Genomic DNA, 13,707 nt, shown 5'->3' on the forward strand with positions numbered 1-13,707 from the left:
ATATATATATATATATATATATATACACACACACACACACACACACACACACACACACACACACACACACATCTCATTAGTTGACGTTTATTTTGTAATATTTTGCTTACTCCTACTTCCTCCTCCTTTGCGGTTAATCTCACTTTGATTGGTTCATTTCTGTGACAACAACTTCTGGCCACCAATCAGCGTTAAGAGCCGGGTCCTTGTTGATGACGTTTTACGCTGCATCCCGGAAGAAAGGTCGCATGTGTCGACCAACCTTTAATGTTGTGTAGAGGAGGCTCACAGCCCCTGTTAGGTAACAAACAGTCCCAAAGCGGTTTAGAAATGCCTAAGGACCGCTAACGAAGACCGTCTAGGCTTTAAATACCACCTGCCTCTGATATTTTAATGAGCAGCTGCCGTATTTAGTATGAACAGCTTCCATGTGGGGCTCTGCAGGCTGCTGGTCGTGACAGGCAGAGCTCTATCTGCTGCTGGGACGGTCCCAGGCTGTGATTCGTCTTTCCGTCGGACTTTTCTACATTTCCCCCGGCAAATGGCGACATTTGGGGATCCGTTCCCTGCGAAGAAGCCGCAGAAGGAGCCGCTGCGCCGGGTGAAGACCAAGGAGAAGCGCAACAAGCGGGGGGACGTTCACGGACCGGCCACCGTGTACGTGCAGGTGGTCGGTGCGGGAAGCAGGGACAGCGCCGCGTCGCTTTACGTCTTCTCAGAGTTCAACAGGTAAGCACAAAGACACAAAAACGTGTTTGTTTTCGTTAAAGTAACATAGTAGTGAAAACTGCTAGTTTACACAACCTGTTTGTTGGAGGAGGTTGTAGTTTACATATAACCAGTGAACGTTCCCTTTTGCACAGCTTCTTTTGGATTTCAGATCAACTTTTTACAGATTGTATGGCTTTTCTTTAACCGCTTTAAATCTACAAACGTCACACATAATAAAGTCTGAGATAAGAGCATAATGACAACATGGTGGTAACCTCAAGAGTCATATTATCAGCCGTAGCTTCTGACAGCACTGCTGCTGGAGCTATGCAGAAACTAAGTGTTATAGATCATAAAGTACACAAGTGGTCTGTGACCTACGGCACAAAAAGCCATTTTTCATCCAATCCAGCTAAATAAAACAATTTTTTTTGCAATATTAAAGCCTGACCATAATACTAATAACATTTACCGTCATTGCAGCATACCTTCAAGTAAACATTTTCTGCATGTAACCCATTCCTTAGAACAGTCGTGGAGGTTTGCTGTCCTGCAACTGTTTTAAAATGTCTCTGCTTCAACACATCTGAGTCAAATAGTGAGATCTTTAGCATTCTGGGGCTAAGGGTCTTGCTCAGGGACCCAGAGTGGTTGTCTGGGAGTCAAACCGGAAACCTTGCAGCCTCTAACCACTAGACCAGGGGGTCGATTTACTATTTCCTGGACCTTTCTGTACGAGTTCTTATAAAATATGACTTTATTCTTGTAATTTTACGACTTTATTTTAATTTCATGATTTTATTCTTGTAATATTATGACTTCATTCTCACAATTTCCAAAAATAAAATGGAAGAATATCCCTCCTTCCGCCATAGAGGGGCTCCAATCTCTGGTGCTGTTACTTTGGGGGTCGTTGGGTGAAGAGTTTGCATTAGATCACCACTCCCAATATTAAATAAATCTACACAGAATTAATTATTTAAAAAAATCAACAGTGAATAATTAGTGCAACAGTTGGTTGTAGCAGTATTGCTTTGCAGCAAGAAGGTCCTGAGTTTGCATGTTCTCCATCTTTAGTATTTCACTCTGAAAAAGGCTCCAATCTGTAGAGAGATTGTGTTTCAGAGGGATAAACACTTCCTGTCTCTCTGCTGCAGGTACCTCTTCAACTGCGGAGAAGGAACTCAGAGACTCATGCAGGAACACAAGTAAGCCGCCTCGCACCTCGTCTTCATCGCAGCCCGGCTGCTGGGAGGCTAAACGGCGCTAACATGAAGGTGTTTCTCTTTGGCAGGCTGAAGGCTGCTCGGCTGGACAACATCTTCCTGACGCGACTGAGCTGGGAGAACGTGGGAGGTTTATCAGGTCAGAGGGCGCGTCCCGTCTGAAGTCACCGTTTTTAGGAAGTGTGTTTTGTTTGCAAAATGTCCCACATCCCAGCTGCCAGAGACATTATAAACGTAGACGCCTGGTTGGGCGGGTTCTGTCTATGCTGTGAATGCGTCAGAGCGTCCGCCATGTTGAATGTGGCAAATCTGCAGTTAGACTCAGACACTTAAACAGTATCAGAGGGACTTTAATCTCAGAATATACTCTATATTCCTAACATTTTTTGTTTTGTAATATTACAAGTTTATTTTTGTATCCCTTTGGCTTCATTCTCCTGACTTTATCCTCGTAAAGAATAAAAATAATGATAAGAATGTAACCTGGCCCTATTACTCCAGGACTAAGATAGTTCTGCAAACTGACTATTCTGGAAATGATCTATCTATCTATCTATCTATCTATCTATCTATCTATCTATCTATCTATCTATCTATCTATCTATCTATCTATCTATCTATCTATCTATCTATCTATCTATCTATCTATCTATCTATCTATCTATCTATCTATCTATCTATCTATCTATCTATCTATCTATCTATCTATCTATCTATCTATCTATCTATCTATCTATCTATCTATCTATCTATCTATCTATCTATCTATCTATCTATCTATCTATCTATCTATCTATCTATCTATCTATCTATCTATCTATCTATCTATCTATCTATCTATCTATCTATCTATCTATCTATCTATCTATCTATCTATCTATCTATCTATCTATCTATCTATCTATCTATCTATCTATCTATCTATCTATCTATCTATCTATCTATCTATCTATCTATCTATCTATCTATCTATCTATCTATCTATCTATCTATCTATCTATCTATCTATCTATCTATCTATCTATCTATCTATCTATCTATCTATCTATCTATCTATCTATCTATCTATCTATCTATCTATCTATCTATCTATCTATCTATCTATCTATCTATCTATCTATCTATCTATCTATCTATCTATCTATCTATCTATCTATCTATCTATCTATCTATCTATCTATCTATCTATCTATCTATCTATCTATCTATCTATCTATCTATCTATCTATCTATCTATCTATCTATCTATCTATCTATATATATATATATATATATATATATATATATATATATATATATATATATATATATATATATATCCTGTGATATTTATAATCACAGGAGCTTTAGCTATCATTTTGTTTTTGTATATGTCTGCTAATCTCAGCTTAAATTCCAGCCTCGGTAGCTGTTTTTTGTTTCATAACTTAAATTTTTGCATATTAGAAATGTCTGTCCCTGTCATAGAAAATGTTTTTTTCTATTTGCTGAATCCCGTCTGTATTGCAGGGATGATATTAACCTTAAAGGACACGGGCGTCCCCGAGTGCGTGCTTTCTGGACCGCCACAGCTTGTAAGGAAGTTAGAAATTAGCTTCAGACGTCTGCAGGAAGGTTTTATGTGGAGACTCACTGTTTGTCTGCCGTGTTTTTCATGTTTCAGAAGAACTATCTGCATGCCATCAAGTCCTTCTCTGGTTCCCTGGAGGACATCAAGCTGTGTAGGATGAGTTTGTTTTATTAGCGTAATATACTGCTATGTTGTGTTTACTGGTGGGAACATTTATGATGTGATGTCCTCACAGCCGTGCGCCCGTACACTGAACAGATGCACACAGATGAAACCATGACTGTGTATCAAGTGCCGATATTTGGTAAATTCAAGTCATATCTTTAATTCATTTGGAGCTCACGTCACCTTCAGAATGGCTTTCAGATTAACTGCTGACTGACTGCTTGGTGTTTTATTTATTTATTTATTTATTTATTTATTTATTTTTTATAGCCAAGTCCAGGAATGACAGAGGAAGAAATTCGCCCAAGTCTGGTAGAAGCAACCCTTCTCGTGGTTCTCCAACGAGAGACGGCTTTCGCCGTGATGACAGAGAATATGAATCAGGTGAGACAGCCGCCATCTTGGCCAGGAGTTCACGTACCTGGAGACGGATGTCACAATCTTTTAGGACATTTTAATCGTCTACTCGACTCATTAATGTTCCCAGGATGGAATAATCACTGAGCTGTATAATACACTGGAGGGCTGATTTTGCCGAAAAACTGAAGTCACTGGCTGCCATCTTGCTCCTCCCTACTCTCACAGAATCCCATAGGATTTGGTTGCAACAACAAGCAGTTTTCTGGCTGAGTGAAAACGTTTCACAGGTAATTCTACAGTCAGTGGATGTACTAACACTATCAACTACTGGGAAATTAGGCGCTGAAATATTTTACGTTATTCATATTTTATATATATATATATATATATATATATATATATATATATATATATATATATATATATATATATATATATATATATATATATATATATATATATATATATATATAAATGAATAAAATGCAAAATATTTCAGCACATGACTTTCTCAGTACTTGATAGTTTTAGAACATAACATAATAGTATATGGCATTTGACATTTTAAAAGTTTTAAGCTCCCCCTGAACATGAGAAAATCCTCGTTATTCGATGCTGTAGCGCACATATTCCCTAGTTACTGGAGGAAAATAGGGAGTACCAATATAGCGGCTGGTGGCTTCAAAGCGACTCGTTCTAACAGCGGCTGTTAGCACTGCAGTGTATAATATAGCTCAGTGGGAATAATACATATTTATACCACGGTCTGAGTGAATACTCGATTCTGATTGGCTGCAGGATGTCCGTTAAAAAGGGCTATAGGACACCTAAAAAAAAGTTCCGATCAAAATTTGCCGGAGGTCACCATCACACGTGGAAAAGGAATCCTCCAACTTCCCTTTGTTCACACCGTCGTGTTTTAACTTTTAACTGTAGAAACATCCAGATTCTGCATCGCTTTGTTTGGTCATGTTTCAGGTGAAAGACGCGCGGCGGCCAGGGATCCATCACTGGTGATCGCCTTTGTGTGCAAGGTTTGTCCTCATAAAACTAACGTTTTCATGTTTGAGTGCAATCTTTGTTTCTGACTTTCTTCTTGCTCTTGTAGCTTCATCCCAAGAAGGGAAACTTCTTGGTCTCTCAAGCCAAAGAGCTGGGACTGCCCGTGTGAGTTACCATTCGTCCCCTCAAAATATTAACGTCCGTCAAAGATCTGTTCAGGTTATCAGGATTTCATTAAAACTGTCTTAATCCAGAGGAACGGCGGCGATTGGTCCTCTCATCTTAGCTTTGAAAAATGGAAAAACCATCGTGCACGATGGAAAAGAGGTACAGTTTGAGTCTCAGACGATCATCAGACTACAGCTCCAGGCTGCATGGGCTGTTTGACGCGTTGCTTCTGGCCCACAGATCCGACCTGAGCAGGTTTGTACTCCCACTGACCCAGGACCGGTCTTCATCGTGGTCGAGTGTCCCTCTGAGGAGTTTGTGGAAGCCGTTTGCACCAATCAGCAGCTACGAAGGTAAATATTCAACCAATCAGAAGAGTTTAAGGACCTAAGCGTGGAGGTGATGAGCTGTCCTGCGTTTCAGGTACCAGACCGAAGGGACGGAGGATTCTGCTGTGCTGGTGGTCCACATGACTCCAGAGTCTGTTCTGGACACGGATCAGTACAAAGAATGGATGGAGAGGTTTTACATTGGCTCGTTTTCAAACCCGACCTCGTTATTTCAGGCGGAGCGGGAATATCTGAGATCAGTCTGGGGTTTTGCAGGTTTCCGTCCACGACAGAACACCTGATCCTCAATGAACACGTCTGCACAGTCCATAACGTTCGGAGTCAGAAGATTCAGACTCAGCTCAACATGATTCATCCGGAGGTCTTTCCAGAACTTAAGACCTACAAAGTGAAGGTAATGTTTCTGCTTTACGGATCTCCTTAACTCTTCAGACTAAGGCGGCTTGTTTAAACTCTTCAGCAAGAAGAAAATAAAGCAGTTTGCTGAACCTCAAAGAACTGAACTAAATAAGGGCGGTTAATGTCCATCTTTTTTTTTTTTTTTCCCCCCATATGCAATATAGACAATTTTCATTATTCCACAATCTGCAATATACGACATGCTTACAATTCTTAGTGTCGTTCACAACTTTTATTCAAGTGAACAAAACATCTTTTTTTATTTATTTTAAGGACATCTTTACCGCTTGTTTAAAGGTGCATTGCGCAAATTCCAGGATCTTTGCTCATGTCTGCCCCCTGTGGCGACAACTTGAAATGACACCAGTGTCGCACATGGGAGAAAAAGCTAAACGTTAGGACTTCACAGGTTTTTTTTTTAGAAGCGTAATGTCTTTTGAGATAAGCAAGTTAGATATTATTTTGTTATATAGCATTCTTTAGAAATGGTGTTTTATTTTGAACGTAAATGTTTCATGGTGAGTCAATAGGAAAACGTTTTTAGGGGAAAACATAGCTACCCTTTTAGTTCGGGTCGTTCTTCATGCGCTGGCTCGATCGGGTCTCTGCCAGACTCAAATCCCTGCAAAATCTAAATTTAGTCAGACGCTGTCGCTGTCACAGCATCTTGTCTTTTTACAACTGCTGGTCCCTTTTCACCTCCCTCCATTGTTTGAAAACTGCACCGTTATTTACTCTGGTTCAGTTCCTTCGCCGATCTAAGCCCAATTTTGCGTTTTTAATCACTTGTTGCTTGTGGTTTTTGGTCCATCTTCCAAAACAGTCGGTGCCTCTGTGGCAGCGGAGACTCTCAACAAACAACAGTTAGAACCATTTGAACGAGAGCGATGCAGCGCGTCACGCGCTTTCCCAGAGGGGTCGGCCCGAATCGTTCTCTCATAAACTAATGGAGCCAATAGAGGCAACAGCTGTAAATAGAGGTTAACTCATTTTAGACGTTGGGCAATTCTAAGGTCCGGTATGGGAAAAAAAAAAAATTGTATTTAACTTCAAAACCTGCGCAATGCACCTTTAACTCCTTTTGTCACTATGAAGAAAGTAATTTAGACCAGCTGTATTTAAAAACAACAGATCCAATTGTTAATCTTTCAAAAGTTGCGGTTCCTGAGTCATTTGATCCATTTTATTCACAACAGGATCAACATCTGCGTTGTTTTCTCTTTTTTCAGCAACCACAGGCGGCTTTGCACGTCCCCAACGTGCGAGCCGAGTGTCTGCTGAAGTTCCAGCTCCGGCCCGTCATGGAGTGGCAAAGGTTGGTGTCCTCCACATCCCTGACCTGGACCCTGTTTCTTTTGTTTTTAGCCATTTTCTTTTTACCATTTCTTCACAGCGTTGTTGAAAATGTGGCGAATGAGGACTGTGATGTTTCCCTTCTTTATCTTGGTTCTTACATTTTTAGAGACGCCGTTCCCTCCTGCAGCGGCGAGGAGTTTGTGAAAGAAGCTTCCGAGGTTCCCAACTTCCTGGAAGAGGTGGAAAAGTGCAGGAAGACTTGTTCAGCGGAGGCGTCAGAACTTTCTGGTCTGTTAGGACACAGGTTGCCACGTTTCACACAACGTTATATCCGCTTTGATGCATAATAATAAATGTTTTCTGCTGCGGCTCCAGGCGATGCGTTCCCACAGGTGGTCTTTTTGGGAACGGGGTCGGCTCTTCCGATGAAGATCAGGAACGTCAGCGGCACGTTGGTGAACATCAGGTAAATCCGTCGCTGTTATTTCAGCTGTAAACAGGGGTGGGCGATAAATCGAATATACTCGATGTATCTCAATGTTTCCCTTCCCGAGATATTTAAAATTACTTTATCGCGACCATCGCGTGTAAATTTTCATGGCAAGATTGAGCCGCTGTATTTAATTCACTGTGAATTTAGTTTTTCCCACACGCTGTGAACGCATCACTCGGCCCTCCTCCAAATCAGTAAGTGTTCTGGGGCGCACACACAACAACGAGCAAGTAGGCTTACTTACGCTGAGGAGACAGCGAGAACCACGGCGACAGCGTTTCAGGCGGTGGTTTGGATTTCACAACAAGGATGTGGAACAAAATGCGTTAATTTGCAAAACTTGCCGTAACACCATTGCTACGAAAGGTAGCAGTAGCACAAATTTGTTCCAACTAAAAAGTCATCCAGTGCAAAATGAAGACTCTTGTAAACTCCGCGTTTCGACACCCCCCCCCCCCCCCCCCAAACACAGAAGGAAACTTCAATTAAACCAGCCGTAAAACTGTTGAAACCGGCGTCTTCTTTTTATAAATCCCATATGACAGAAAAAAAACGTTTGTTCAAAATTTCCCAGCACCTAAAGAGCAACGGAAATATTTTTGAGATGCTCTAAATATGTAGCTGCGACTGGTCAGTTGATTTTTTTTTTTTAGTCACAATACAAGCTTTTGTTTTTGGGATTGTCACATTTTAATTATACTTTTTTTTTTTTTTTTCCCGTGGTGTTCCTATTGGCCGCTGGGATGTTCTGTTTTTTTTTAAGGTCCAGTGTTGATCATTAAAGAGCTTTAATGTGACAATATTGTAATTTGTGAAAAGCTTCTATGTGCAACTGTGGTTAAAAAAAAATGGCTAAAATAAAACACTTCAAATTCATTTTTATTTTGGAATCAATTAAAAAATTTTTTATATATAGATATACCACTGCAACTTTAGGCACTATGTGGCTAAAAACATTTGTAATTCAAGGTTATTTGAACATATCATGATATATATATCATGTATCGTGATATAGCCCAAAGATATCGTGATATTAGATTTTCTTTATATCGCCCACCCCTAGCTGTAAACGATCAGCTGAATGATTGTTTCCTGTGTGATGAAATAAAAATTTTTCTCTGCATGAAGTCCCAGTGAGTCGCTGCTGTTGGACTGTGGAGAGGGAACCTTCGGTCAGCTCTGCCGGCACTACGGAGACGATGTGGACGACGCTTTGACCAAGATCTCCACTGTCTTCATCTCCCACCTGCATGCAGACCATCACACAGTAAGAGGCCTTGCAACACGTCGGCGTGAAAGACGACACGCCTGTATTGTAATCCTGATTTTATTGCTCGTCTTAGGGGCTGATAAAGCTGCTGTACCAGAGGAGACGGTCGCTGGTATGTAAGCTTTTACTTTTTGATGTGAACATGTTGGAGCTTTTATCGTCAGAAACAGGAAACAAGACGTCGGCCGTGTTTTCTGTCTCGTTCGGTTGACCTAACGTTGTTCATATCACGCTGTGATTATGCCTCCAGGAAAGTTTAGGAAAGCCCTTCAGCCCCATCTACCTGGTGGCTCCGGCTCAGATCATGACGTGGCTCGGACAGTATCATGACTACTGTGAGGAGATCCTCAGTCATTTCAAGTACGTTGAAACAGAAACCACTCGTAACAGTATCAATTAGACGTGCCCTGCTTTAGTTTATTGATATAGCCTGAAAAAAATGTGTTAAATGTGATGCTTCCAGCATCCTCTGTTATTCACAATTAAAGGTTTGCACCAAGTGGCCAGCCTGATTGACAAATACTTGCTTAAAGGTGCATAGCCACTTAATTTATACGTCAGTAGCTCACTCTGGTTACATACAAAGTTTTTATGAAAGATTATCACGTCCTGCTGCTGTATTAGATGTTATTTTTTGTGTTTTTATGCTTTGTTTTTGCTCAGTTTATTAAATAAAGCCTTTCGTGTTTTATTTACGATTGTAACTGAAGTACGTACAGTGCGTGTGCAGTAAGACTTAAAACAAGGAAGCGGCTAACGGCTATTAGCATCTCCCCGCGAAGCAATGCAGAATAGTACAAGATCCAGTGAAAAAAAGGGCAAAAAATCTATGATTCCATGAGGGAAAATCCTGGAATGTCTCTGGGAATCCAGTCTGAACGTTGGTGTTCACTGAAGCAGACGCTAAACCTGCCGAGGCTCAGATGTGACGCAGAGATGACTGACGTTAGTGAATTTTCTGATATGAGGCTCTTAAAGTTGCTGTAGGTCGTTTTATTTAATAAATAACGGTTGGTCTTCATCACGCCGAGCTGTCGCTTTACTGCGAAGCATTGCAGAGGATCAGGCACAGTCAGCCATTATTTAATACTGATTTATTAAGAATACCGGTATTATGATAGTTCTGAGATACTGTCACTAGATGGCGCCACATCCGTTTATATCTGCTCATAGCACCTGGTGCTGAGGCTATTTATCCACACAAAGGACATAAAACATTATCAGGATGGAGACTTGGTGAATATAACCTTATTTTATGATGATCAAACGGTTTTTGGTCTTTCTTTTTTTAATAAGCATATTACGTGGCTATTTACCTTTTAAGGCAGGCAGAAAATATCCATCGTCTTCCTTCGTTACAGTGTCTGTTCCGTAGTTTCATATGTAAAGTGTGACTTATGTAGGAATAGCTGCCATGCGTTTATAGTTAACATATGTCAGGTTTTCCCCTACAGTCTGAGGAAGCTTCAACTCCAGCCAGGTTACAAAATCACAGCTTCCCCTGACGCTTCTTGTTTCTTTCCAGTCACATTCCCAACAGGTTTCTGTGTGACGACGCTGAGCCAACCAAAGCCAAGACGCACTCATTCATCCAGGCCATGCTGAAAAAGAACAACCTGGAGAAGGTCTGCTGCTGTCTCCGCCTCCTCGTCTCTTTGTAGGTGTTCTGGAAGCTTTAGATTTGCTAAATAATGTTTTTTTTGTTTTTTATTATTCTGGTCACAGTTCCAGACATGCGTCGTGCGCCACTGTAAGAATGCCTTCGCCTGCAGCTTTGTGCACCAGTCGGGCTGGAAGCTGGCCTTTTCTGGAGACACCATGCCCTGCGACGCATTCGTAAATATCGGTAAGCACCGATCGGCCAGAGAAATGGTGCCAAATGGCAATGCAGGTGAACAGTTTCATTGTCGTTAATAGAAGGTGCAACTTCGCAGCACAGGTTGCTCTCAATCAGTGTTCAGGTGTTACCTAATGTATTTACTTACCCCTGTGGCTCCCAGCTTCCTTTATTGATCCCCATGAGACCATCCTTTTTTCAACACCGGTAAAATACACTATAGTGCCAAACGTATTCGCTCACCCATCCAAATGGAAATCAGGTGTTCCAGTCACTTCCACGGCCACAGGTGGATAAAATCCAGCACCAGGCCTGCAGCTCAGAGAACTCCAGCCTGGTTCTGTGGTAGGAGGCCACCTGGGAAACGAGTCCAGTTGAGATATTTCCTCGCTCCTAAATAATCCCCAGTCATCTGAATTCTCTGTTTGAATCCATCTTGCCTCGCTCTGGCTTCAACCGTTTGTCTCCGGACCAATATTTGGTTCTGGCCAATCACTTGTCAGTATTTTGGTTTAAGGCAGGACATACCCCTGCGATGAAAGGCTTAGCGGTTGTGTCACTGATCTCTATTTATTCACTGGATTGCTGATTTGACCGAGAAACTGAAGTCACTGGCCGCCATCTTGCTACTCCCTACTCTCACAGAATCTCATAGGATTTGGTTGCAACAACAAGCAGTTTTCTGGCTGAGTGAAAACGTTTCACATGTAATTCTACAGTCAGTGGATGTACTAACACTATCAACTACTAGGAAATTAGGTGCTGAAATATTTGTATTCATATTAAATATATATATGTGTATATATAAATATGTATATATCTATATATGTATCTGTGTATACATATATGTAAATATGTTTTTGTATATTATTTATATATTTATAAATGATTTCTTCTTTGATAAAACAGCAAGACGTGCCTCGACTAGCTTACCTTCTTGTGGTTTCCCATTGCAGCTGCGGCTTACGTTTTAATTTGATACCGTGATTGGCTAAAACCAAACTTTGGTAGGCGGGCACTAGGTGTCGCCTCACCCAATCAGCTTGGAGAGTTCTGCTCCTTTCCCCAAACGGGTTCAACGGGAGCACGAAGAGTGCTGCACATTATCAGCCAGACCCACTCGTCCAACATCAGTGTCTGACCTCACAAATGCACTTCTGGAAAAAACGGTCAAAATTTCCCAGAAACACTCCAGGACCTTGTGGATCGCTTCCCCAGAAACGTTGAAGCTGTTATAGAGGCAAAAGGTGGATCAGTATTGAACCTGTGGATTAAAGGTGGGCTGTCACTGTAGTTCAGATGCATATCAAAGCAGGGGAGTGAATACATTTTATCAATATAATGTAGTATAGTGTCTGTCAAGCCGGGTATCCTGTGCCTGGACTGGTTGGTTCATGTCTGGTTTCCTCTGGGCAAAGCTGGGTTATAAGTTATCCTCTCATGCAGAGTTTGTTTTTTGTTTTTGTTTTATGCAGGAAAGAAATCAACTTTATTGATCCATGAAGCCACGCTGGAGGATGAGATGGAACAGGAGGCTGTTGAGAAAAGACACAGGTGAGTGAGTCTGACTGGGAGCTGCTTTAATCTGATTCACCAAAAACAAGATGAAGGGAATCATTCTTCTTCTCGTTTAATATCTCTATCTAAGCGCTCCTTGTGTTCTCTGACAGCACCACGTCGCAGGCCATCGGCGTCGGCATGAAGATGAACGCCGACTTCATCATGTTGAACCACTTCAGCCAACGCTACGCCAAGATCCCACTCTTCAGCGAAGACTTCAATGACAAAGTGGGAATATCCTTCGACCACATGAAAGTAGGACTCTGATGCCATATTTAGGAATATAGATCCAAACGTGAACACATGAATGCAGCCTGACGTGGATTCTGTCCTCTTGTCTTGCAGATCTGCTTCAGAGACTTTAAAATCCTCCCTAAACTCATTCCTGCACTTAAGACCCTGTTTGCTGAGGAGCTGGAGGAGATGGAGGAGAGACGGGAGAGGAGGGAGCTGAGGAATCCAAGAGGAAGCTCCAACGAGGCGGTCAGCGAGCAGAAGACGGTCGAACGAGGAGCAAAGCGAGAGCAGGAGGAGGCGGCGATGCACAGCGAGGACACAAAGAGGCTGAAGACCAGCTGAATCAGCCAGAAAACAGGACTTTGCATGAATGCATACTGAATTATTTTATTTATGAGAAGCTGAGATTTTTATTTGACTGAAGAAAATCTGTTTTCTCGCAACGCCTCCAAAAATGCTCTGAATAAAGTTTGGTTTTCATTAAAGATAATAAAGCAGCTGTGAACCAAACCGCACCATGCAGTTACTACTTAGGGGGAGGAATCAGAGCCAAAACTCTGCATTTGTTACTTTGCAATCCACATAAACTCAAAGCACTATATAAAGTTAATTTTGAATCATCCAGACAGATTGATAAAAAAAAAATTCCTTCATTGTCCTCCAGTGGGAAAAATTCAGGTGACAGCGGCAAACAGTTACAATTATTATCAATGAAAAATAACAAACTAAAACAAAAAAATATAAATGCCAGAGTAAATAAATATTGCACAGTGTAAAATATTTAACAATGGAAAAGACGCCAGCCTATTTACATAACACGATACTACGATATGAAATGTGCGTGATGGCGTGGCCTCCTGAAGTAGCTCAGGTGTGTTCAAAGTTACCTTAACATCTGGGAACAATAATCAGATCAGAACCTGTGCAGCTGTTAGCATGATGGAAACAGTTACTGACTCTGTTGTGAGCAGCAGAGATTATAAAGTCTAGCAGCAGCTGGGAGGAAGAACCTGTGGAAGCTCTCCTTAGAGCATCTAGGATGCAGCCGTCTGTCCCTGAAAGA

The 13,707-nt window shown here is 41.4% G+C and overlaps 1 protein-coding gene across 1 annotated transcript; it reads left to right on the forward strand.

Moving 5' to 3' along the window:
* The first annotated feature begins 219 nt into the window (after positions 1-219).
* elac2 (elaC ribonuclease Z 2) lies at positions 220-13,154 on the forward strand. The gene is made up of 24 exons (XM_012880820.3): positions 220-729; positions 1,869-1,919; positions 2,006-2,076; positions 3,447-3,511; positions 3,601-3,658; positions 3,743-3,811; positions 3,943-4,056; positions 5,011-5,066; positions 5,141-5,199; positions 5,289-5,361; positions 5,443-5,555; positions 5,626-5,724; positions 5,808-5,946; positions 7,181-7,266; positions 7,414-7,535; positions 7,623-7,713; positions 8,869-9,007; positions 9,084-9,122; positions 9,261-9,370; positions 10,536-10,635; positions 10,736-10,856; positions 12,323-12,401; positions 12,518-12,662; positions 12,753-13,154. Exons 1-24 carry the CDS (start codon positions 416-418, stop codon positions 12,984-12,986), a joined length of 2,547 nt encoding a protein of 848 aa, XP_012736274.2. The 5' UTR covers positions 220-415; the 3' UTR covers positions 12,987-13,154.
* Positions 13,155-13,707: the final 553 nt, after the last annotated feature.

Source organism: Fundulus heteroclitus, chromosome 16, assembly GCF_011125445.2.
Source record: "Fundulus heteroclitus isolate FHET01 chromosome 16, MU-UCD_Fhet_4.1, whole genome shotgun sequence".
NCBI lineage: Eukaryota > Metazoa > Chordata > Actinopteri > Cyprinodontiformes > Fundulidae > Fundulus > Fundulus heteroclitus.